This window comes from Esox lucius, chromosome 24, assembly GCF_011004845.1.
Source record: "Esox lucius isolate fEsoLuc1 chromosome 24, fEsoLuc1.pri, whole genome shotgun sequence".
NCBI lineage: Eukaryota > Metazoa > Chordata > Actinopteri > Esociformes > Esocidae > Esox > Esox lucius.
This window is the reverse complement of record NC_047592.1, coordinates 24,165,909-24,190,941: the sequence shown is the minus strand read 5'-3', so window position 1 is coordinate 24,190,941 and position 25,033 is coordinate 24,165,909. Positions and strand designations below refer to the sequence as shown.

At 43.2% G+C, this 25,033-nt stretch overlaps 1 protein-coding gene across 1 annotated transcript; it reads left to right on the top strand.

Moving 5' to 3' along the window:
• The first annotated feature begins 588 nt into the window (after window positions 1-588).
• On the top strand, window positions 589-24,830 carry mtm1 (myotubularin 1). The gene is made up of 16 exons (XM_010899839.3): window positions 589-668; window positions 4,092-4,192; window positions 7,704-7,776; window positions 9,904-10,004; window positions 12,529-12,639; window positions 13,332-13,433; window positions 14,534-14,617; window positions 14,955-15,104; window positions 15,281-15,466; window positions 16,128-16,313; window positions 16,486-16,641; window positions 16,876-16,923; window positions 17,236-17,328; window positions 17,711-17,824; window positions 20,242-20,418; window positions 21,061-24,830. Exons 2-16 carry the CDS (start codon window positions 4,124-4,126, stop codon window positions 21,241-21,243), a joined length of 1,833 nt encoding a protein of 610 aa, XP_010898141.1. The 5' UTR covers window positions 589-668; window positions 4,092-4,123; the 3' UTR covers window positions 21,244-24,830.
• Window positions 24,831-25,033: the final 203 nt, after the last annotated feature.

Here is a 25,033-nt window from a genome sequence, read left to right as displayed (position 1 = left end):
AAAGGAAAATGTTTCCCAGTACTGAGGCATAGCCCATGTTTAGTGGTATTCAAGCAGCAACAGAAGCTGAACTGGTTGGCTTTGACTTTACAAGAATGTGAACATATGCTACTCTTCAACCGGGCCAGTAATGTCTTGATTGCTTTTCCTTGATGAATTTTAAAGCACGTAGGAGGATTTGCCACGTTGAATACCCTATTGATATGTGTGACTTTGCAAGGATTGAGATCTATACAGTCTATATAGCTCATCTCTATTTTTTTTATGTAAATCTTACCAGGAAATAGGCCTAGTGAGTGAGGGGTTAGGGTTAGACTAAGACCAGATAGACATAAATCTTAGTATTCTGTATATCTGTAGGCTATGCCAGTAATTTGTCAAAATATATAAATTGTCTCTCCCATACCAAATAAACACATCATTACATATCAAATCTACACACCATGCCAAAACAACTAGATCAACAAACTATTATAACAGAACATGTGAATAAAAATCATTAATCAGTAAAAAATACAACTCCCTAAACTCTTTGCAAGCTTCGACTTGACAAGTGTCCAATCCGCGTCATGACAGCTCTGCACGTGACTCAGGGTGAAGTTCTTCTTCCTGAGAGAGCGGTGCAAAACAGACTAACAAATTCAGCAACAGAGAATCGCAGTTTGCGGGTAAGTTGAACAAATTAAGAGTACAATACCGCGGCAGATACGTTTTATGGGCTTTTCAGCAGGGGTTGGTTGGCGTTTCTTTGACCTGACACTAAAGAAACGGTCGTATTTAAGTTCTAAAGTTGCTGTTGGTTTGTGTTTCGGGCCTTCGCTATTTCCTGGTCACTGCTCGCGAGCTCATTCCATGATGTCTATGGATGTGATGCATTGGCTTGAGCTTAGGCTTGGCGCTTTGCTGGAATGGGTGAAGTTATAAAAGTTGGGATGTAGTGCGTTTGAAGTCTATAAATGGATAAATTCCGTTCAGTTGTAGTTATATAATATTCGAAACTCAGTGCATATGCGGGAACAACCGCATTAAGATCATATCGTCTTCAGCATAGTTTCGCATTCCATTTCTCTAGTTACTTGCTTTTTGGGATACGGGCTAGCTTTCCGACATGCAATAAAAAAAAAAAACATTCGTTTCCCATATTGTTGCATTGCATAGTGAGTCTCACTTCGTTTAGGACAGTCCCTTTCTGCTTTGTTTTATCCCATTGACTGGGTGAATATACAGAGAACATTGGGGAGTTTAAGCCGTTGCAACATTGTGGCCTTATTGTTTTCTTGCCATCCAAATTATCACTGGTTTTGTCACGTATCAAATGATGATACAATAAAACAAGCTATCAGACAGTCGTGGTGTTAACAGTCTCGGAGATCCCTTCGGTCTCCACGGTTGGGTCATTATGCCTTGAACAGGTTCAATCGCCTTTTTGTGGACGGTTTTGTTATGTTTGTTTTCATGATGTTGTGGATTTTAGTGAATGGCCTTATTTTACTTGTATGTTTTGTATGTCCTTTAAATCATGATTTGGCTATTTATTGTGACTTTCGCTAGGCCGTGACTGTAAATGCGAAATCAACTCACCATGGCAAATAAGGAAATCACTCCTCACATTTTTTAGGAAAATGTAGGGTCGGTCTGTTGTGCTAGTAGTCATTGTAATAATACACAGAGCTTGTAAATTAAGTCGTTATATTTATTAGCACATAAAAATCAAAGTAGTTGTGGTATTTTATGGTATATGAAAGAGACTGGACATAAGAATGGTGAAATATACAGTAGGACAGAATGTTTGTTTCCAGTGACCCTATATTCTCCATGGAGCCTTGTATACTTCTGTAAACCAGGGTTCGTGGTTAACTGGCCAAAACGAGTGCACTATGTAGGAAATAGGGTCCCATTTGGCAATCGTGTAGGAAATAGGGTCCCATTTGGCAATCGTGTTTGACCCACTTGCAGCGTTAGCCTTCAGTATGATATCAACAACAATTCATGGTATTGATTTGGTGTGTATTTGTGTGTCTGTATGATGGATGGAATGTTGGAGAGTGGTTTGTCAGTGACGTATGATCGGGGCATGCTTATGGTGACAGCTAAGACAGCCCCCTCCTGCCGGCTCCCACTGCCTGCCCCCAATGTGTCATTTACCAAACCGCAGTTGCTGTCAAGTGGGGTGTCCGCGTGCGTTTAACATTATAAATAGCGATAGGCCCTCTTCTCGATGCACGATGCTACCGCATTGGTATGTTCTGACTCGATGTTGCTATGTCATTTAAAAAGGCTAACGCTTCCAGTGCAGTAATGAATGTCCTCATTATGTACTTTTAGCTTTTCTTGGTTGTATCAATTATATATAGACCAAACAATTTAATGTTTGTAACATATGAATGCCTTATTGCTTCTCCACAAGAAAAATTTAAACAAACACAGTATAGCCTAGTGTTAACACCTGGCTAAAATCTTTTTGTCCTCATGTATGTACAGTTGTCAATGAATCTGAAAGAAGTCCTATGCCTGTCCTACAATATCCCTACACTGTTTTCCAAAACAGGTGCTAGCTGTGGTTATTCATATTCTGAAAAGACCCTTTTCACTGAAGTGTTCTGCCTGTTCAATATTATGGTTTTGGATTGATCCCAGTTCAACTAGGCCATATGAGGCTAAGTATAACCAATCTGGTGGCTCTCCTAAGTGAATCTTAGCAGTTTGATTCCCAGCTGTGTGAGTGTGGGAGTTTCCTGATTCTCAAATTAACTAAAGCAGGTGGTCATAAACCACCCTCTTGGATAATAAAAGTACTTTCACTATAGGTCGTACTGTGACTATGATAATAGGCTTTGTCTATGAAGGACTTACTGGGGCGTTCCTGAAGAGGGTCTACCTCAGTATCTGCAAAGGGAATTTAGCAAGTAGCTAATTATTTTGAATAACATTCTTTTTGAACCTCCCATTTTAGGCTGGGTGTATGTTGTTTATGTGTGCATAAGATTTTAGTAGTATCACTGTTATATCGGTTGGTCCTGAAAGGCCAAGTTTAAAAGTGAGTCGTTTTAAGGACAAGGGATGCATGCATAACACAGTTTCAGGGACCAGTTTTGGCTTGACGGTTTTACAACTAGTGGCCCCAAATTCCAGAATGGACTACTATAAGAATTTCCAACTGAAACTACATTAATAATTACCCTTCTGGTCTATTATCTGCCATTCAGGGTTTATTTGAAATGTTTAGATAGGAATTAATAATAACTTCCATCATGTTGTTTACATGGTCTCTAAGTGTGTTAACTTTTTGTTATCCTTCTTTATTGTTGGGATATTTGTAATTTCATAACAGTTGAAGGTAAATAGCCTAGCCGCAGGATGTAGGGGTGCTTGGGGTACTTCCGAAATTCACTTGGTTTCTGCCGACCGCCATTTCGCAGGCATAGACCTTTTCTCAGACAGTGAGCTGCGTATCTCTTCGGCCGACGGGCATGCGTTATCCATAGAACATCACCGAAGCTTCACCACGTTTCGTATGCTTGTTCTGTGACATTTTTGTTAGGCGTGGCCTACTTGAGCCAGATAGAGTTCTAGCTATGGATATCTTTCTCTTACATAGCACTAGGGAACAGGCCAATGTGGCTTAGACCGTATTTTCTCATTTGTATATATATTTTGTTTACATTCAACTAGTCAGTACATCATTTTTTTCCACTTTTTCACTCGTAGTGATGGACCATACCTGTTAATAGCTGTGTTACAGAGGTTCTTGCTGTATGCATTTCACTGATGCATTCTGTTCATGTTCCCTGATCAACCTGGGCTAGCTAATTCTCAGTGGAGTCAGTGTATTCCCTACTAAATAATGTCCAGAATCCGTAATTCTGCTCCTTGTTTTTCGCAACGCTGATTTTCTGTGGGCCTAAGTTTGTTGTTAAGAAGGGAATGGTTCTTCTTTGGTGTTGAACAAGAATGGCAACTAGGCCCTAGTGACCTCACACGTCAGCATTGATATCTTTCTAATGTTGTTCCCCGCTCATACATCCCTCTCTACAACGTTTTACTCTCCATCCCTCTCATCACCACTCATCCATTCCTCTCTTTTCCTGTAGAGTGAGTGGAAGAAGAACTCCCCTGTCGAGTCATGGCCTCGGCTTCAATACCAGTCTACAACTCCTCCGTTAACCCCCTGGAGAACAGATCTAGTCAGAACGTAAGCCCTTCATGTCCTTTCAATCTTTCTTTTATTGGCCTCTCCTGTCCTTTTTTTTTCTTCTTTGCCTTTTCCTTTCTACCTTTCTGTCTATCTAATTTCTTAACTCTCTGGTGTGTGTGTGTGTTCAGGGTGTGTGTGTGTGTATTTATTGTGTTCTGCATCAACTTTTGTTGTACTATATTTACACCTACCCACATCTTAAAGCAGTTTGAGCAGCTAGACTGAGAATGGAATACGCGAGCGCACACACACACACACACACATTTCAAAGACACACACACTCCTCTTTTACACACCACTGAAATGCATTAATTCATCCACACACACACCCCCCCCCCTACCCACCCCATACACAAATTGTCTGGATGCTTTTTGCGTAGATGGACAGTACTAACTCCATAAAGCCTATTCTCTACACAGGGCTGTTCATGGTCACCCGGCATAAATGTTGGGGGGATAGTGTTATCTAGTCCAGGGTGGTTTATTATCTAGTCCAGGGTGGTTTAGGGTGGGGGGATAGTGTTATCTAGTCCAGGGTGGTTTATTATCTAGTCCAGGGTGGTTTATTATCTAGTCCAGGGTGGTTTAGGGTGTGGGGATAGTGTTATCTAGTCCAGGGTGGTTTATTATCTAGTCCAGGGTGGTTTAGGGTGTGGGGATAGTGTTATCTAGTCCAGGGTGGTTTATTATCTAGTCCAGGGTGGTTTAGGGTGTGGGGATAGTGTTATCTAGTCCAGGGTGGTTTATTATCTAGTCCAGGGTGGTTTATTATCTAGTCCAGGGTGGTTTATTATCTAGTCCAGGGTGGTTTAGGGTGGGGGGATAGTGTTATCTAGTCCAGGGTAGAGTGTCTAAACGGAGATTTCCAGTCAATACACATGATTGATTGAAAGTTTAAATTGGGAATATCTCCGGCCCTCCAAACAATGTTGTAGTAAAATATATGAAACATTAAATTTAAACATCTTCTGCTGATATCTTCTCATCATTTCTGGTTGTGGTAGTAGAACAGAGAGTTCGTTTTATGGTCCTTTTGAAGGGCTAAAACTAAGAAATATTGTCATTGTGAGCTGGTGTTTCTTGGTGTGCTTTCTTAGCTTGTCCTCCAAAGAATCAGCCTAGTGCCCTGGTGCTCTTGATACAGTGACCAAAAATCAACCCTACCCGCCCACCCTGCCTGGTCAGATCTGACAAGAGGCAACATCAAGGGAACAGGAAGCTGCCCATTCTTTCTTTTCTAGTGTTTTTTTCTAGGTTGTGTGTGTTTGCTGGGAACAGCGTAGGGAAAATTACCTCAGGCACGGGATTGAGTGCACACACACCCATTATTTTCCTTCATATAGAGACCCTCTTTCACCCTTGTGTATTACCCATTCCTATTGGCTCTGGAATCAGGAAGTCTGCGAGAGGTGGCCAATGAAAACAGTGCTCTCACAGTGTGATCCGTTGAGGGTTTTCCATGTAAAAAAAAGAAAAAAAGAAAGAAGACTTCTGGGTGCCGTTCAACGGGCACAAGCCTGGCTTTGTAGAGACCCAGAGGCCGAAGGGAGCGGTGCCACCATGTTTGACGTGCGCTCCCACTCTCCTCCACATACTTCATACACAATATACATTAGCCCACACACTCACAGGCATTCACCCTCCTACATGCATAGACACACATACTATTGGCAGGCAGTTCTCTCGGCAGGGTAACAGAGGTTTTGTGTGGCATGACGGGCTGTGTTTTCAAGCAGACACACTGTACAAATTCTGATTGTCACGGCACAGCGTTTAATCTGGAGTATATGGGGTGAGGGTGAGCCCTGGAGTCAGACCATCCCCCATTTTCTAGCGAGAGCCTCTAGCCCACCGACTGCCAAAACACTCTTTATTCCCTTTCTTGTTTCTTTATTTGTTAAGAATGTTTTTATAGTTGAAATAACTGAAGTCTAGTACTGTAGGTTATGGAGATGTTATTGTACATTGATTTCTGGACATTTGAATGTTGAATTTCATTAAGAAAAATGTCTGTTTACATTTGTTGCTTGATCCGAAGAGCACCAGCAGTTCTGCGCTTGACCCTTAAGCCATTATCCCTAAGCTGACGTGACAGTTCAGCATGCAATGCGAGCAGCAGTGTCGCACACTGTATCTCACCCACTCTTTACTCTTTAAAACAGCAAATTACAAATTAGCCACCCAGCTTTACCTGCAACATCAGCAAATGTCCATTCCTGTTTTAATTCCCTCCATTCAGTTTCCTATTCTTTGACAGGCTGTTTTGATTGCTAGCTAACCAACCATAATCCAATGAGGAAGAAATTATTTACAGCTAATGCAAGAGCATTCTCCCGCTGGCCCATAGCAACGTTTCCTAACAACCACCACAGCCATTTTCAAAGTTAAAGCCTTCTGAGCTGAGACCCGAGCTGCTAACCCAAGTGGGCTGCCAATTTTTGCTGCAAGTAATTCAGTGGACTTTTAATTTGATTTACGATTATTGAGTACCAGGATATGTGATACCCGCACAGGCTGTTATAGTTTGGTATGTATTTTCTTATGGACGGCTGTGGGCCACTGAATCATCGGGTTGGGTCCGGCCCGTGGGCCATGTTTTGCCCAGGTCTGCTCTAGCCACAGTTAATCTATTTTTAGTGTTGGGAGTGCTTCCCAGATGGCAGGTGACCCCCTGCTTGGCCCTTCCAGCCTCTGGTGCCTTTGATCGCTGGGAAGAGGTCGTCCACACCATTAAGGTCTCTACCTGGGACGGACTTTGATCACCTGAGGGAGAACTGGGAGCTTCTGTCTCATTTGAACCTTTTTTGTATATCCGGTTTCTTTGCTTTCATGCTTGTTTTTTTTGTTTTACGCCTCTTCATTTTGTAACTGTACCTTTTTTGCCCGCTTCTAAATAAAACATTTGAAACATGAGTTCAGTGCTAGTGCAGTGTCATTAGAGACAAAGATAGAGACTTGTGCTGACAGTAGGGGAGGGAGGAAAGGAAGAGAAGGAGAAAAGGATGGAGTCAATGAAAGGAGGATGGTAAAGAAAGATGAAAGGAAAGCACCTACTCCATTGGACTTTTGTACCACGTGACCTCTTACATACTGACTTTCTACTGAATTATTTGTCCCTCCATCTCTCTTGATTATACTCTTTTCAACTCTCACTCCATCTCACTCCATCTCTACTCCTCTCTCTTTTGCTGTCATCTGTTTTATTTAATTTTTTAAATTATGTCATAGGTGGAAAAAGTGTCTCATTCTTTTACATCCCTAGAACCTGGCATTTTAACAGGGGTGTGTAGACTTTATATCCACTGTATGTTTAAAAGCTATTTTCAAGACTGCAGAAGAAACCATGAGAATTTAAAATGTTTGAGAAACCCTGACCCAAGTTCCTCTAATGTGTTCCTGGCCATGTGTGTTTTTATAAGGGCAGGTGCTTCCATTACTCTGGGGGGGGAAAACCGCTTGCGTTGTTTTGTGTGCTCTGTAAATGTACATCTGTCTGTTTTGACTGTAGGCGTCCAGAGAGAGTCTGAAGATGGGACCGCTGGCAGACGTCACTCTACTTCCCGGAGAAGAGAGAGTCATAGGTGAGGGGTAAATCTCTTCGTTTCTCAGTTTTTGCCTCCAGATTGGAAAAGGTGGTCAGAGGGGAGGAACCTCAGATCTTCCGATCCATTATGGTTTGAGAAGATGAGAGATTTTATCTGTTGTTGCTACACACTTTGTTGGGTGTCAAGTAACTGCTAATTCCCACTTTAAGACCAAGTGTGAACTTCAGTAATACTTCCTTAAAGGATACTCGTAACAGGAAGTAGTTAGCTTCAGATTCTAAAGATGGTTACAGCATGTTGGAAAAGCACCTTTTCACTTGAAGTAGTAATTCAGCTTCACTTCCTCCCATATGGTCGCTTTCTGTAGCTGTTTAAGGCTACATTTTGGCATGTAACCCACATTTCCCCCCTATAATAGGTCTTGTGACCAGTCAGATCAGCTCTAAAACCAAGCTGATATGAGATGAGCTGATCTGGATTGAAAAAATCAAAAACCTCTGAATTGGGCTGTTTAAATGATATAACAATATTTTGCTGAAATCTGTATTTCTGTAAGTCTTTATTTGAAAATGGGGATGTCCATTTTGATGGAAGTCCTAGCCGAACACTGACGCAATAGTTATTTTCCATTATAACTTCAGAGAGGATAATAGGCTGGAATGGATGTAACACTCCCTCTTAAGGATGTCAGAGTCCAAAATAGAAACTTTAATATTAGATTTCCTAATGAAAACATAAGGCCTGCAGTAGGAATAGCACTTTAGGATTGCATAATTTCAGGTGAGCCACGCCCTAAACTTAGAGAAATAACTTCTAAACGTATAAAACACATTTTATAAGTTGAATGTGGAACACAGCCTTAGAGGGAACCTCTAATAACAGGAAATCGGGTTTATTTTTTCTTCAACCTTGACACATTTAGCTGCCGTCGTTGAGGTCTTAGAGCGCTCGTGTTTGTCTCTCTCACACCGAGCAGCGCAGCTTCCTATGTTAATCTGATCGGTATTGTGTCCTCTCAGTGTGTTTACAGTCAACCCAACAGGAGAGGTGGAGGAGCGTAGAGCCCCTGTTGGGCTTTTCTCAGGAGAGACTAAAAATAGAAGCCTGCGTCTCCCGGGCCATGCTGACTCGCGTAGTTCCAAAGTAGTTACTCTGTGTCCCTCTCTGTGTCAATTCAATTGCTCTTTTGGCAGGAAAAACGTTGTGTAAGTATTGCCAAAGCATTGTTCTAAAATAAACCAATACACTTTTAGGCGATAATAACAAATACTAACAAAAATGTTATATTAGAAATAAGAATAATAGAATGATAGCTGTTAATACCAACACAAATAGATGCATTTGATTGAATAATCAGGAAAGATAACAGTGAATAATAACATACTATCAGCAATCTCCAAAAACTATCGCTCCCAATTCCAATCTACCTACTGACACTATTGTAATCAGAGGTTATTTCTTATGGATACAGGTGTAGTCGGTGATACTCAGGCTATGGCAGGAAAATGCAAGAGAAGCCGCTGGTCCTTCGCCCATTAGTATTTTTTGTTTTTCCCGTGGCTGTAATGATCTAAAATTTGGAAAACATTTGGTCAGTTTTTAAAATATGGAGTTTCTTGGTGAAGAATATTTCTCACAGTAAAGCAAAAAGTGCATCTCTGTCTCTACTGTCCATGCACTGACCACATTTATAATTATTATAATTATTATAATTTTTTTTTTTAAATGTCTGCCGGTTTCTATTGCCAAATGGTGGTCACTCAGCTTGTGCTTGGTGGGGATCTGTCTCTGTTTCAGATCTCTACACAGAATGGAGATAATCTGCAAATTCATATTCTCTGTTTAGGGTCAGATAGGAGTTCAGTCTGCTTGGTTTTTGTTTTGTTTTTCCAATGTTGTAGATAGAAGTTCTTAAAATGGTTTGTGATTATGTTTATTTAAATGTTTTCTTTTGAACCAGTGCCAGTATCAGTATTAAAAACCGAAGATAAATGCCAAGTGTGAAACTGAGTAATAATGAACAGGTTTTCAGAAGGGAGTGTAACAATCTGGGCTGTAATACTGCATTTTAAAAAGCCATTCATTTTTTTCTTGCCCTAGTGTTGACATGTCTGCCTGTGTGTGATGTTGTCTAGAATAAAGTAATCAAGGATTTTTTTTCAGAACATGACAAAGACATAATCTACATGTGTCCATTCAACGGAGCTCTGAAAGGCAAAGTCTTCATCACCAACTACAGACTCTACTTCAAGAGCGCCGACGCAGTGAGTAGTACATCATACAATACACACACACACCCCAGCCACACACAGTGTAGTAGTAACCCCAGTGAGTAGTACATCATACAATACACACACACCCCAGCCACACACAGTGTAGTAGTAACCCCAGTGAGTAGTACATCATACAATACACACACACACACCCCAGCCACACACAGTGTAGTAGTAACCCCAGTGAGTAGTACATCATACAATACACACACACACCCCAGCCACACACAGTGTAGTAGTAACCCCTGGGAGTAGTACATCATACAATACACACACAGTGTAGTAGTAACCCCTGGGAGTAGTACATCATACAATACACACACAGTGTAGTAGTAACCCCTGGGAGTAGTACATCATACAATACACACACAGTGTAGTAGTAACCCCTGGGAGTAGTACATCATACAATACACACACAGTGTAGTAGTAACCCCTGGGAGTAGTACATCATACAATACACACACAGTGTAGTAGTAACCCCTGGGAGTAGTACATCATACAATACACACACCGTGTAGTAGTAACCCCTGGGACTAGACACATGCCTCATCACAGCAGGCATCACAGCCGCCATCCACTCCAAAGGAGGTAGCTGCTATATGCTACGTTTTCCTCATGGAGGACCGGTTTGATCTGCGCTAGCCGTAGATGGATGTGGCTTTTAATCAGTCTGCAGTGGCCTGTTATTAGTACTAACGAGGCAGACCCGAATCCAGGTGGCAACTGGGCAGGTTGCACCCAGAACCCTCTGAGGAAACGTGTCCGGATGAGGGGTAATGCCCTGTACTGAAGGGGCTCCAGCTTTAAAAACAAACTCATGTATTTCTAACTTTTTTCAAATTTCGTCTTGTCCAGTTGTATGTATACAACCCTGTTGTTGTCTCTGTAGTGTTAGACTGCAGTTAGTCTTATAGCCCTCCGCGCCATTCAGCTTTTCGTTTTCCAACGTCCCCGTTCTTCCGACCGGGAAGTCACGGATCAGTGCGGATAAGACTGCGCTCTCTCTCACCTGATGACGTCGGCATCGCCATCTGAGGGAGTGGCTGGAGCACAATGAGACCAGGAAATCCCTGCCGACCGGTGCTCCCTAATCCCTGGGCGACCCTGCCCCGTTTGCATCACCCTAACCTAGACCCTGGTGGACAACTTGGTGCCATGAAAGAGCACTTCAGAGCGCTGCGCCCCCTGAGAGGCAGCTATGTCACACATTGGCCTACGCACTTTTGGGTGATTTCATTATCAGGGAACTAACAAACACAACCAAAAAAAACGACTAGAAAGTTATTACACAACATATCGGACTATTCATAGTGTCTGTGGTGGTGAGCTTCAGTCTGTGGAAACAAGGAGGTGGAGATTATGGAGGAGTAAAGGCAGGAGGTTGTATGCCTGCGTGGACGGGAGAAACAACCCCACCCTCCACACTACCTTAATTGTCTTCATCGGGTGGTGGTGGTGGCTTGGCCGTGTCCCGGTTACTTACAGCCACATCGGGGCCCAAAGGTGTAATCCACCTGGTGGACAGGCTGTTCCAACCCCCCCGGTGGACAGGCTGTTCCAACCCCCCCGGTGGACAGGCTGTTCCAACCCCCCCGGTGGACAGGCTGTTCCAACCCCTCCGGTGGACAGGCTGTTGCGGACGACCAACAGTTACCGACGGTTATCCTCGACTCCGTGTCTCCCTCACCCGGCACCACCCTTCTTTGGCACGGTCCCATGAGCACTGGGTTGTTTTGAATTCCTGTCCTGTCCTCGTTGCCATGTTGATTAAATTGGAGAGGGTGGAGGCCGTGGCTGACAGGTTAGATGGAGGAACTGAGACAAAGAGAGCGGGGAGGGATAGTTAGAGGGTGATGGATGGAGCAGACATGGAGGTCCCAAGGTGGGTTCTACTGGCTCATCAGTCAGGGAGCCGTGTGTGTGTCAGTGATGGAGTAGGTTATTATAGTCTATAGGGACACTGCTGCAGCAGCAAGGCTGTCTACTCCAGTGTGTTACCAAAAACATGCTCCCTCTGTAGTGCCCTACTCTTCACCTATCCGGTCCCAACTAGTGCACTATATAGGGAGCAATTTGGAATGCTCATCCAGTGTTTGTACTACATCACCTGAGGATACATTAACTACATGCCGAGCTCATACTCCCTAGTATCTCAGACCAACACCTACTCTGGTGCCTCTGAATGGATGTGATTATAATGAAGACCTACTAACTGCTAGGCCTAGAAAAGGTGTTAAAAAGCTAAAATGGGAGGGAAGATATCGCGCCACACTTCTACTAAGGTTTTCCATCACACAGCTTTGACCTGCTACAGTAGGCATGTTGGTCAGTTGTACTTCAACCAGTGTGTCGGCAGGTTACTTGGGAAACCTTTTCAAATGGCTAACTTCAAACAGCGACATTCTTGGTTTCTGCTGTCTCAATTCCAATGTCAAGTCCTATTTCAAGTGTTTTTAGTTTTTTAAACAACCAGAATCCCTGCTCTAACAGTCTTTTATTTCTTGTGACCTCATAGGACCCGGCGGTGACCCTGAACGTTCCGCTGGGTGTCATTGGTCGTGTGGAGAAAATGGGCGGAGCCTCCAGTCGGGGGGAGAACTCGTATGGGCTGGACATCACCTGCAAGGTCAGATCCTTCACTGTGGCTCTGACGACCCAACTTTATACTCAATGGTTCAGTCCTAGCATGGCTTCATACTCAATGGTTCCGTCCTAGCATGTCTTCGTACTCAATGGTTCAGTCCTAGCATGTCTTCGTACTCAATGGTTCAGTCCTAGCATGTCTTCGTACTCAATGGTTCAGTCCTAGCATGTCTTCGTACTCAATTGTTCAGTCCTAGCATGGCTTCATACTCAATGGTTCAGTCCTAGCATGGCTTCATACTCAATGGTTTAGTCCTAGCATGTCTTCATACTCAATGGTTCAGTCCTAGCATGGCTTCATACTCAATGGTTTAGTCCTAGCATGGCTTCATACTCAATGGTTCAGTCCTAGCATGGCTTCATACTCAATGGTTCAGTCCTAGCATGGCGTCATACTCAATGGTTTAGTCCTAGCATGGCTTCATACTCAATGGTTCAGTCCTAGCATGTATTTATACTCAATGGTTCAGTCCTAGCATGTCTTCATACTCAATGGTTCAGTCCAAGCATGTCTTTATACTCAAAGGGTCTTGTCAGATATAATTGAAAAAAATCATTATTATTCTTTTCATTGAAAACAAAGGTGTTGGAAAATTCCATCAGCCGTTGCATGGAAGAGAACAATTGTTAATTGTGTGCCAACAGTGTTTTGTTTATGTCCATTTGGCCCAACAGGACATGAGGAACCTGAGGTTTGCGCTGAAGCAAGAGGGCCACAGCAGACGAGACATATTCGATATCCTCTTCAGATACGCCTTCCCAGTGTCGCACGGCCTGGTTAGTACGCCAACTTCTTTCTGCACATCGCACGATATGACCACAGTGAATTCCGACCGTTGTATTCCTCTGCTTCGTATAGCGAAGGAGAGACTCGTTAAGGAAGAATCCCAGATCAATCCCTCGCAAATGGCAGTTGACTTAGCAAATCTCATGTTGTTTGCATGTCAAATAAATCCAAAGTAATGGCAAGTCAAACAAAAGCCAAACACAATTTCTCTCACTTTTTCTCTCTCGCTCTCTTTCTCACTCGCTCTCTTGCTCTCACTCCATTCAAACTGCTTTATTGACATTACTTAATAATGACAATATTGCCAAATACCTTTGGAAATAATTGTTTATTTGAACAATAACATCATAATGATGATAGCATTATCAGACGCTGTCCTTCATTTTGAAGCAGACCATTGCTACGCTCCAGTCCACAGCTCGCTGCACCCTCTCCCAAAAGGACGGCAAGCCGTACCCACAGAGGTCTTAGAAAGCGTTGAATAGTGGTATCAAATTCAGGGCTGTTACTAATTGTTTTCAGTTTAACAGTTTGTCAGGACTTTCAGCTCTGACATGTTCTGCTGTGGTTAAGCAGTTGCGCAGCCTTTTCTCCACAGGGAGCCGGGCTTTGTTTTGCCTGTTTTGCAAATTGATTTCATGTGATTGGAGGGTCTGGTCCTGGCGCTTCAGTGTATTAGTAGAACAGGTTTGTAGACTCAGCCCAGGGCTATTTGGGTGAAAGAACTGGTTTCTCAACTCTTGGAATAGTGGGGCTTGGTAATCAGAGAGAACATTCTCTGTTTTTTTAGTTTTCAAAACCGTTGTTTTTATTATTAGTGGATTTTTGCTGTGCATGATTTGTTTGTCATGCTCCTTTAGACATATGTGGGAGAGTCTGCATCGGGGTGCATTTCCTGTTGAATTAAATCATGATTGGCAAGCTGACCTGACACCTAAATGCCGTGAAGTTACATTTGTTTGACATGCTCAATACATTTCAGTCAAATGAAGGAAGAAAACAATTTTATTAAAATAAAATGTATGGTTGTAGAATGCTGTGTGCTTTCCATCTCAGTGTTCTGTTCCTTCTTCCATCCCACCATCACCAGCCGGTTTTTGCGTATCTGAGTCAAGAGAAGTATGAAGAGAATGGCTGGAATGTCTTTAAACCAATGGAGGAGTTCAGGCGGCAGGTAAGGTTTCTAATTGTCTTGGTAAATGTGTCAATACTACTCCTAGTGTTTTTATGGGTCTGTATTTAGTCAGCTGCATGTTTGACAGCTTTATATTCCGTCACTCCCTTTGTCTGTTTAAATACTTCCTCATAATACCTGGCAGATTTCGGGATTTCAGAGGGAATATGCATGGAATCGGGAATTTCCTAACATGCATTTTAAGGAAATGGGGAACTTATTGACATTTCCTGCGATATACCTGCTCTAACTGTACCTCAACACACCAGTAAAGCCTCCGACTGAGTCGCAGCTTCAGATCCTTTCTCTGATTGGCTGTTTGTCCACTGGTCCGCAGGGCTTACCCAATGAAAAGTGGCGTATCACGTTCGTCAATGAAACCTACGAGTTGTGCGACACATATCCCACCATACTGGCCGTCCCATTCAGATCCTCTGACGAAGACCTGAGGAAAGTGTCTGCCTTCAGGTCAAGAGGACGTATACCGGTGAGGGCCCTGTTTTCCCCCCGTCCTCCCCACACTCCTGCTGCTTCCTGCCTTCCCCTCCATCACCCCCTACACCCCGTCCCTCAGCTCACTGTCTTCATGGCCTCCATCTGCCACCTGCCAGTCTCTCTTTCTCTCTCTAACCCTCCACCTCTCCTCCGTCTCTGTCTGTTCAGGTCCTGTCCTGGATCCATCGTGAGAACCAGGCGGTGATCTGCCGCTGCTCCCAGCCCCTGGTGGGGATGTCTGGGAAGAGGAACAAGGATGACGAGCGTTATCTGGACCTGATCCGCGAGGCCAATGGCACGGCCAAGCTCACCATCTACGACGCAAGGCCCAGCGTCAACGCTGTTGCCAACAAGGTCAGGGAGTTAAAGGTCACAACAGGAGGCCAATGGGGTCAGACGGTGCACTTTGTCGGGAAGGGAGGCCGAAGTGTTTAATGCCGATACGGTTCAATGGTGTTTTCGTGCGGGGTTCTGCCGGGTCGTCCACCCAGTGTTCTTCTGTTGTCCACTATAGGGCCTTGCTAGTTGTCTTCTACATTGTGTTCTGGTGTCGGAAGTCAGAAACGAGGAGGTAGAGTTTAGTATCGGCACCACTGTGTGAACTGGAATGTGTCGCTACACGAGCACATCGCCGCTCAGAGTGAATGCTTGTGTGGTAACACACATTTACTAATATGGAATGGAATCTGGAAAAGTATGTCTGCCGTGCAAGTCGGAGGCTTTCACCGGTTTGTTCCCACCCAACACTTTGAGCCTTGCCTGCAGTGTGGACATGCCCAACACTGATCCCTGACCCTGCTCCAATCCCCACTTGATCTCTGGTCTAGCGGTGTTGTAATGAAGAAATATCGGCATAAAATAAATAACATTTTTGTCAGTAAAACACTCAAGGGGGCATCACAAATGTTATTTGATACACATTCAAACGGGGCCAGAGATTGGTTTCAGTAATTGGTTTGTTCCCGACCTCACTCTGTGACCCCCTGACCTCTGACCTGTCTCGTGTCCGCCACAGGCTACGGGCGGGGGCTACGAGGGCGACGACGCCTACCAGAACGCCGAGCTAGTGTTCCTGGACATCCACAACATCCACGTGATGAGAGAGTCTCTGAAGAAGCTCAAGGACATTGTGTACCCCAACGTGGAGGAGTCCCACTGGCTGTCCAGCCTGGAGTCCACCCACTGGCTCGAACACATCAAGGTAGGATGGATGCTTTAATGGCTGTGTATTCGCCAGAACATTTCGGCGTGCCCCTTTTGGAGCTTTCCAACCAGTGACTCTCTGTCTTTAAGTGGCTTCTGGTCGGGGGCTACTTTGTTTCTTGTTTGTGCGGCGCACACACACACCCCTAAGCAGCCCTCCTTCCCTGTAGCTGGTGATATCGGGAGCCATCCAGGTGGCGGACAAGATTTCGGGGGGTAACTCTGTTGTGGTCCACTGTAGCGACGGGTGGGACCGGACGGCCCAGCTCACCTCTCTGGCCATGCTGATGCTGGATGGACACTACCGCACACTCAGGGGGTTCCAGGTGGGTGAACCGAATTGTGATCCAAGTCAACTTATCACTGGGGGTGCCAGATAGCCCCAAATAGGGGTAAAAGCATCTGACCAGTAACCAAAACGTTGCTGGATGAAAGATCTGACAAGGTGAAATGTCTGCCGTTCTGTCCTTGAGCAAGGCAGTTAACACAAAGTGCTCCTTTTAAGTGGCTGTGGATAAGAGCGTTGGCTAAATGGCTTTATGAAACCTTCCTTTCTTCAGGTGCTGCTGGAGAAGGAGTGGATAAGTTTCGGACACAAGTTTGCCTCCGTAAGTCAAATACATTTATGGCTAATGCACTCTAGCTAGGTTCCAACTTCTATTGATAACTTGTTAATTCAGTGCACGTTTGCTGTCTTTCTTAAATGAAAGTCCCAGGGCTGCAATCGTCCTTTCAGCCATTTGCTATGTAATAATTTAGCAAGTAACCTACTGTTTGACAGCAGCTATTCTGACTACATTATGAGCATAGATTAAGATTTAAATTAGCTCTGTCGAACAGTATGTAAAAGAAACCGTTGAAACTACAGAACGATCTTGAAAGAAAGCTTTTAACCGCCACTGTTGTGTGTGCATGTGCAGAGGATAGGACATGGGGATAAAAACCATGCCGACCAGGACAGGTCTCCCATCTTCGTCCAGTTCATTGACTGTGTCTGGCAAATGACTAAACAGGTAGGACAGCACCTCACAGACACTCCAGACTTCCAGCTATAGGTCTACTTTCAATACATTTTCTAGTTTTCCCAAAATCCTGGTAAGATCTCCTGAGTCAAAAGGGAATGGACAAGCAATCTGGGATCCTCCGACCTGGATTTCTGGGAAAACCAGGGAATTTGTGTAAAGCTTCCGGTGTTGTACAACCCAATCCGGGGCTCAGTTATCCGGCTTTCTCCAGAAGAATGCACAGTTTCAGACGTCATGGATTTGAAAGGATACAACTGGGTGTAAATATTGAAAGGAAGGGTTTCCTCTCTGTAGATTTAGAAGAATGTTCCTGTTTTTCCATTGTACGTCCTAAATCCCACTCCTCTCCTCCCTCTCTCCCGGACCATAGTTCCCGACAGCATTTGAGTTTAACGAACGTCTCCTAGTAACCATCCTGGACCACCTGTTCAGCTGTCGCTTTGGAACGTTCCTCTACAACTGCGAGAGTGCCAGGGACACCAACGTGAGTTTTTCTGTAACTCCCCTCTGTCTCTCCCTCCCCATTTCTCTACAGCTGTAAAAGCACCCATGTGAATTCTACTTCCCACTAGGTGTATTCTCAGTTTCGGTCTTTCAGGGTTACCCGCACACTCTCCCTTTCTCTCTTCCTCAAACTGAGCAAGTGTCACAGACCACAGCAGCCTAGAATGTCCCCCTTATCAACACACCATCTTAACAGTTCAGACCCTTTCACTGCTTCACTACACTCCCTAGTTTTCACTTGGTAGCTCTGTGTTCCATCCCCTTGCCTTTCTTTAGATCAATGTCTCTTTGTCCCCCCCTCCCCCCTCCCTCCATCCTGGTATTGTGAAGTAGAGCAGAACAGATAGAGAGAGAAAAAGTGAGAGACGCATCACTGCGTCTGATTTGCAGTAATAATGCACTTTGGGGAGATGGATACAACCCTCATTAATACACTCTCTTTGACACAAACAAAGAGACAGCCTCCAATCCCCCAGTGATATGACAGTTTACATATCTACTCATGCCTTAACTGAAGATATGATATGAAATGTATAGAATTGTTTTGGGATTAGCCAACCAGGTCAAGTTTAGCAGGTGTCTACAGTATATGACACACAAGTCATCATCCAGAAGATGTCGACTCAGTTCTATAGCAACTTCAGATTACCCATAGAGGACAAACCCATTTATTCATTTATTTTTTCAAAGAATGTATAAAACTGTGAGATTAAGCCCGGAATTCAGCATTGACCTTGATTTTTGTTGTTGTTTTTGTCCTAGATCTGGCTTAATCTGTGTCTGCCAAGCTGGCCAATGTTTGAATAACCTTGCAACGAAGTTAAAATTGTCACACATGCAATTAACGAAGATGTATGGCGACGCAAAGTCAAAATAAAGTGATAACCAACTCACCTACCAAATGGAAATTATTAAAAGAATAATTATTCTACCAACAATTTAACTGTAAAACACGCTAAACGTGTCAGGTTCACTAGTCTGCCTGATTTAAACGAGTAGTATATCGTTAAACGTGTCAGGTTCACTAGTCTGCCTGATTTAAATGAGCAGTATATCGCTAAACGTGTCAGGTTCACTAGTCTGCCTGATTTAAATGAGCAGTATATCGCTAAACGTGTCAGGTTCACTAGTCTGCCTGATTTTAATGAGCAGTATATCGTTAAACGTGTCAGGTTCACTAGTCTGCCTGATTTAAATGAGCAGTATATCGCTAAACGTGTCAGGTTCACTAGTCTGCCTGATTTAAATGAGCAGTATATCGTTAAACGTGTCAGGTTCACTAGTCTGCCTGATTTAAATGAGCAGTATATCGTTAAACGTGTCAGGTTCACTAGTCTGCCTGATTTAAATGAGCAGTATATCGTTAAACGTGTCAGGTTCACTAGTCTGCCTGATTTAAATGAGTAGTATATCGTTAAACGTGTCAGGTTCACTAGTCTGCCTGATTTAAATGAGTAGTATATCGCTAAACGTGTCAGGTTCACTAGTCTGGCCGATTTTAAATGAGCAGTATATCGCTAAACGTGTCAGGTTCACTAGTCTGCCTGATTTAAATGAGCAGTATATCGCTAAACGTGTCAGGTTCACTAGTCTGCCTGATTTAAATGAGCAGTATATCACTAAACGTGTCAGGTTCACTAGTCTGGCCGATTTCAATGAGCAGTATATCGCTAAACGTGTCAGGTTCACTAGTCTGCCTGATTTAAATGAGCAGTATATCGTTAAACGTGTCAGGTTCACTAGTCTGCCTGATTTAAATGAGTAGTATATCGCTAAACGTGTCAGGTTCACTAGTCTGCCTGATTTAAATGAGTAGTATATCGCTAAACGTGTCAGGTTCACTAGTCTGCCTGATATTCTATCCTAATACTATGGCATCAGATTTATGAACAGATAACAGAACAATTATTGACCCCAGATTACATTTTGTTTCAGTTGAAGCAGCAACATAAAATGCTATATTGTGGGGGAGGATTCTCTGTAGAAATGATAGACATTGGGTAATATCCAATACCCTTACCCTCACTAGATATCACAGGAAATTGGGTTGTACTGCAAAGGTAAATGGTTCAATGTGAGATTGGGAAAGTTGGGTTGATATGTTGCCACCTGAAGAGTAAAGTCGGTTAGATAAAATAGATCAATTACATGTGAAGAAAGGGTAGGTCTTAATAGAAGTATCTTTGTTTTTAGAGTGTGTAGTCTTCTAAATGTCCTCCGGTTTGAGAAAAGGTGTGAGATGCTTCCAAGCGCTCAGGTAATTCTGGGACATACATAGGTATAACTATTCACTGTAAACATTGTCTTCTCTCCACCTCCACTCCCTCCTCCCCAGACTCCTTGCCTCCTGCTCTACTAGCCCTACGTTAAATGAGGTGGTGTTCTTGTTCTCCCCAGGAGGTGCGTTCTAAGACGGTGTCTCTGTGGTCCTTGGTGAACAGCGAGGCGTCGTCCTACCAGAACCCCTTCTACACTCCCGAGTGCAGCCGGGTGCTGTACCCCGTGGCCAGCATGAGACACCTGGAACTCTGGGTGACCTACTACATCCGCTGGAACCCTCGCATTAGACAACAGGTACTCCACCCCCGCTAATGAGGCCACGTTGCAGTGTCATAGCAGTGACTTAAACAGTCGTGACACAGTGGGAACAGACAGGTTATGGTATCTGAAGCTTCATTTCTAAGCCTGTTTTAACCATGACACAACTGGTGGTTAATGGTTCACATTAATCTTCGACAACCGTGGTAAACAGTTGTAATGTTTGTGCACTCCAGGTGAGCTAGCTTAGCAAGCTGGTGTTTTGTCTAGAACGCTACACTGGCTAAACTGTAATACCCTCTAGACGTCAATAATGGTGTGTGTGTGTGTGTGTGTGTGTGTGTTGATCTTTTTTACATTGTTGTCATCCGTGCTAACATTTTCTCTCCCTCTCTGCTCGTCCTGCTGTCTTTCTCCCATGCCTCTCCGTGTCACTCTTGTCCCCATCACTCCATCACTGTCCTTTTCCTCCTCCCTGTTCCCCCTCTCTGCTACCACCTGGTGGTCTATGGATTTTGTTACTGTCCTGTTCTGCTTAATTCTGCTTTCCTCACTAAATCATATTTAATCATAATATACTCTCTTGAATTCTGTCATCTTCTACTGTATCTAACTGTTTCCTATGTTTTGCTATATTCTGTCTTATTGTACTGTATTCCACTGTCCTCTATTCTACAGCAGCAGAGTCCAGTAGAGCAGCGCTATATGGAGCTCCTGGCCCTGAGAGACGAGTACCTGAAGAAGCTTGAGGAACTACAGCTTACTGACTCCTCCCCCAACTCCTCCCACCTATCCAACAGCTCCACCCCAAACGCCGCCTCACCCACGCAGCACATCACACACCTGCACACACCATTCTGAGTAACACACGTACAGATATATACAATATGTATGTTTATGTGCATTCATTTGGGTTAGAGTTTGTTCCAGTTCAGTTAATGAATCCTATGAGAATAACTGAGATTCCAAGTTTGTGAGTTGTTACATTTATTCCCAAACTGCATGTTTCAGTACTTTGGATAGAAATAGCCATTCTTGCTGAATTTCGGAATTTCTATTATCTTGCGTTCATTTGCCGAATTGACATGGAATTTGACCCTGATACACACAGGAAGATGTTGGTTGTTTTGTACATAGCGTAACTAGAGTAATAATGGAGATTATAAATAACTTGGAAATATAGTAATTATGACGTATGACCATAACAATAGCGTAACTATGGTGATTATGCAATATGTCACAGTACAGCCTTTTCAAAGTTTTTAATAGAATGTTCATTTCCCTTCCCCTCGCAAAAACTGAGAAGCCTTAATACAAAAGAAAATACTCAGTGTGTAGACAAACTTCTTGAAAGGGCCTGTGAGAATGATTTAAAACTTGTGCCTGCTTTCTAATTCTTTACCGTTCACTAAGAAGGGTGCACTTGTACACTCCTGCCTGGTTTGGCGTGAGAATGTCTGGAGTGACTTTCCATCCCGTTTGGGATGTATGAATGCATGCTTTCAGAGAATGGTGGAGTACGAGAAGGCAGTCTTGGCTTGTTTTGGGCTTGTGGACCCCGGGTCCACGCAGAGGCCTGAAAAAAATGCCACTGTTAAACTTGTTGCAAATGGACTGAAAGAAGGGAGACAGGAATGAAAATGTTACCATTTGACTGGTTTCCCTTTTCAGTTTTGAGTGGTTTCCCTTGAATCGCTGTGTTCCCCCTGCAGACCTACATGTATTGCTAGGACATCTGCGTCCTGGTTTCTGGAACGTTCTCTGGGACTGTGCATATGTCCCCAATAGGAGTGAAGCCAGTCCAGCCATTACGCTTGGATGAGAACTAGAGTATGAACAGTCGACTCCGGAAAACCAAGTGCGCTTCGGTTCCCATGTCCCAGCTCTGAATGCCTGCATCATTCAGTCTACCGCATGCAGTAGTCACCGTGCAGGTTCTATGTGACAACCCAAAACCGTCCTGTTTCTCCGGGGTCCACTGTTCTGTCCTCCATGACCAGTAGACCTAACTTCCCCTCTGTAGCGTTCCGTAAAAGGTCTGTGGAGCCACAGGACACTGTAAGAGGAGCTGTGAGTTTTTCTGTCTTTACCCAGCCCTCCCTTCTGCCTCGTCTCAGATCTATCACCAGGCTCAGCTCATACAGTCTATCCAAGAACAGTCACCGACGGTCCCTAGTCCTCTGGTTCTGCCTCTTCGGATCTTTCCCTGTTTCTCTGTCCTTTCAGCAACCTCCAAAATCCAAAGCTTTGAATCCGTCAAACTTGAAAATCGGTTGGACTTCTCTCTGCATCAGTGTCAGCGTGTTTCCCCATACCACTGCATCTCAGTCCAGAGTGGTGATAAAAGTTTGATTAGAGTGTTCTCCGAATTCATCCTGGCACAGTCAAAAGTTAAACTGGACAGGATGGTTATTCTTACAAAAGTGACAACGAGAGGTGGGAGAAGAACTGTGGGATCTTTTAGAGCATGTTTAGAACATTTTCACGGGTGAATTATATAGCTTTGGACAGAAACGACCATAGTTTTACATAAGATTTGGGATATGATTGGTAGTAAATCATAATTAACTGTTTACCGGGCAGATCCAGTGTTCTGGAGACCGCTGGTCCGGACCAGTTCTGTGCCTTTGACTGTCTGAGGTTCAATCCTCAGGTGGATGTTTTGTACCTGAACTATAAACTTTGTCTTTGTCATTGATACTTTGTAGGCGGTGTCTGTGGTGAGGGGAAAGGGAGAGAAAGCAGCCAATTGGTTGTAGTGTGGGAAAGTAAAAATCCTGTTTGGTTGTCAGGGGGTAGAAAGAACTGGATTGGTTATGATGGGGAAAGGAAACTCTAAATTGGTTGGTGTGGGTGTGTAGTGGGGTACTCTTGTTTTTAAAGTCACCATACTGGATATGGGAAAAACAAGATCCAACAGCTTGGAACCGGACAACCCATATTATAAGATTGTTTGGGATAAGAATGAGAACAGTTAATATTTTCCTCTTTCAGAAGCTCCCTTTTCACTCCCTAATACCGCCCCAGAATGCTTCACTTTGGAAGACTTTGACCTCAATGAGGAGAAAAGGTTAGAATGAAGGGCATGAGGAAAAACTATAGTGACACCGCATTGGTTGTGTTTTTAGGGAAAGACAAAAATCTATTTTGTTTATTTTTTACTTTGTACAAGTACAGTAACTATGATGTAATTACCTCAAACGAAACCTATTTTACTGTCAAAGTTCTATTGTTGTAAAATATAATTATTTTATTTAGTGTAAAAGTTGACACATTTTATAAAAAGGAAAGTAATAAGACAAATGTTTTTTTTTAATGGTTGGTTGAATTGTTGGCTAATTATTTGTGGATCAGTTGTTACATACATTTTCTTCAGTTTGTCTTATTTTACCTTATGTCATACAAAGTTGATTTACTGTGACAGGTTTCTCACTTAATATTTTCATGCTTAAAAGAATTTAAGTGAAAAGGCGGGCAACAGTTTATTAAGTTTGTATGGCTTCATGGGCATTTGGGAATTTTGCTTTCCAACAATATGTGGAAGAGAGATTAGTAAATTGTTTGAATCACAAGAGATTTGATTCAATTGGTTCAGTTCCATTGATTATTTTCTTGTGATTATAAGAATGGCTGTGATTCTACCAGACTCGCATTTTAGTGATTAAAAGTTTCTCTTCTCTTTTTGTGAAATAAAATGCAAAAATAGTTTTGGGCACTGTAAAAGCCCACTACTACTACCAAATAGACTCCAGATATAGATGCTTCCATTTTCCATAATGAGTAGTTTGTAACAGACACTGCCGGAAAGGTCCCAATAAAAAGCGAGTTTGATTGAATACCACATCCTAAAGGTAGTGAGCGTTTTGTTGAAGTGAGCTTCCCAAATGTCACTATCTTGCCCTATATTATGCACATCTTTGACTGAAAGTACTGCAGTACATGGGCATTAGGGTGAAATTGGGGATTCAGACAAACTGTCACTAGGGATTTGTTCAATTTTTTTCTACCTTAATGTAGGTAATATAGTATAAAGGGATTTTTCTTTGTCATTATAGCATACTTACTACTTTCTAGCCCGCTGTTCCAGATTAATTTGTGCAGTCTGGACAACTTAATCTTGTCATGACTGAGTTAGCCTGCGTGCCAGTCTTCTTCAGGGGGTGGATTGTACATCCAACTGCCTCGTGCTACAAAGCAGGATATTGACACCTCCCCTTGTGGGCCGTTCAGGTCCACACTTTCTCACTGGTGTGTTTTTGCTCATCATGGAATGAACAGAGCACAGATTGTCACCCAGGCTACCATGAGTTTTGGCAAAACTACACAAATTGCTGTGGGATCCGGGCTATACTACTTCGTCATGTAGAGCGTTTCACTGTTGGTTGTTTTGACCGGCTCATGTTGTGTAAATAATGCTGATTAAATTAATTTAAAGATTTCTCACTTAAGACCTTCTAATTTGATTAATTCTTTAAATCGTGGTTTTGTGTTCAAAATCTAATCTTTTTTGTGATTTATTCAGGAGATGACATTGAAAGGTTTAAGGTCTGCTCTTATCTCTCCACAATAAAGGCACATGCAGGCCTGGCTTATTTTGACACATGAATTGGACCCTAAACAAGTCTATACACATTAGCTATAGCTTGTTATT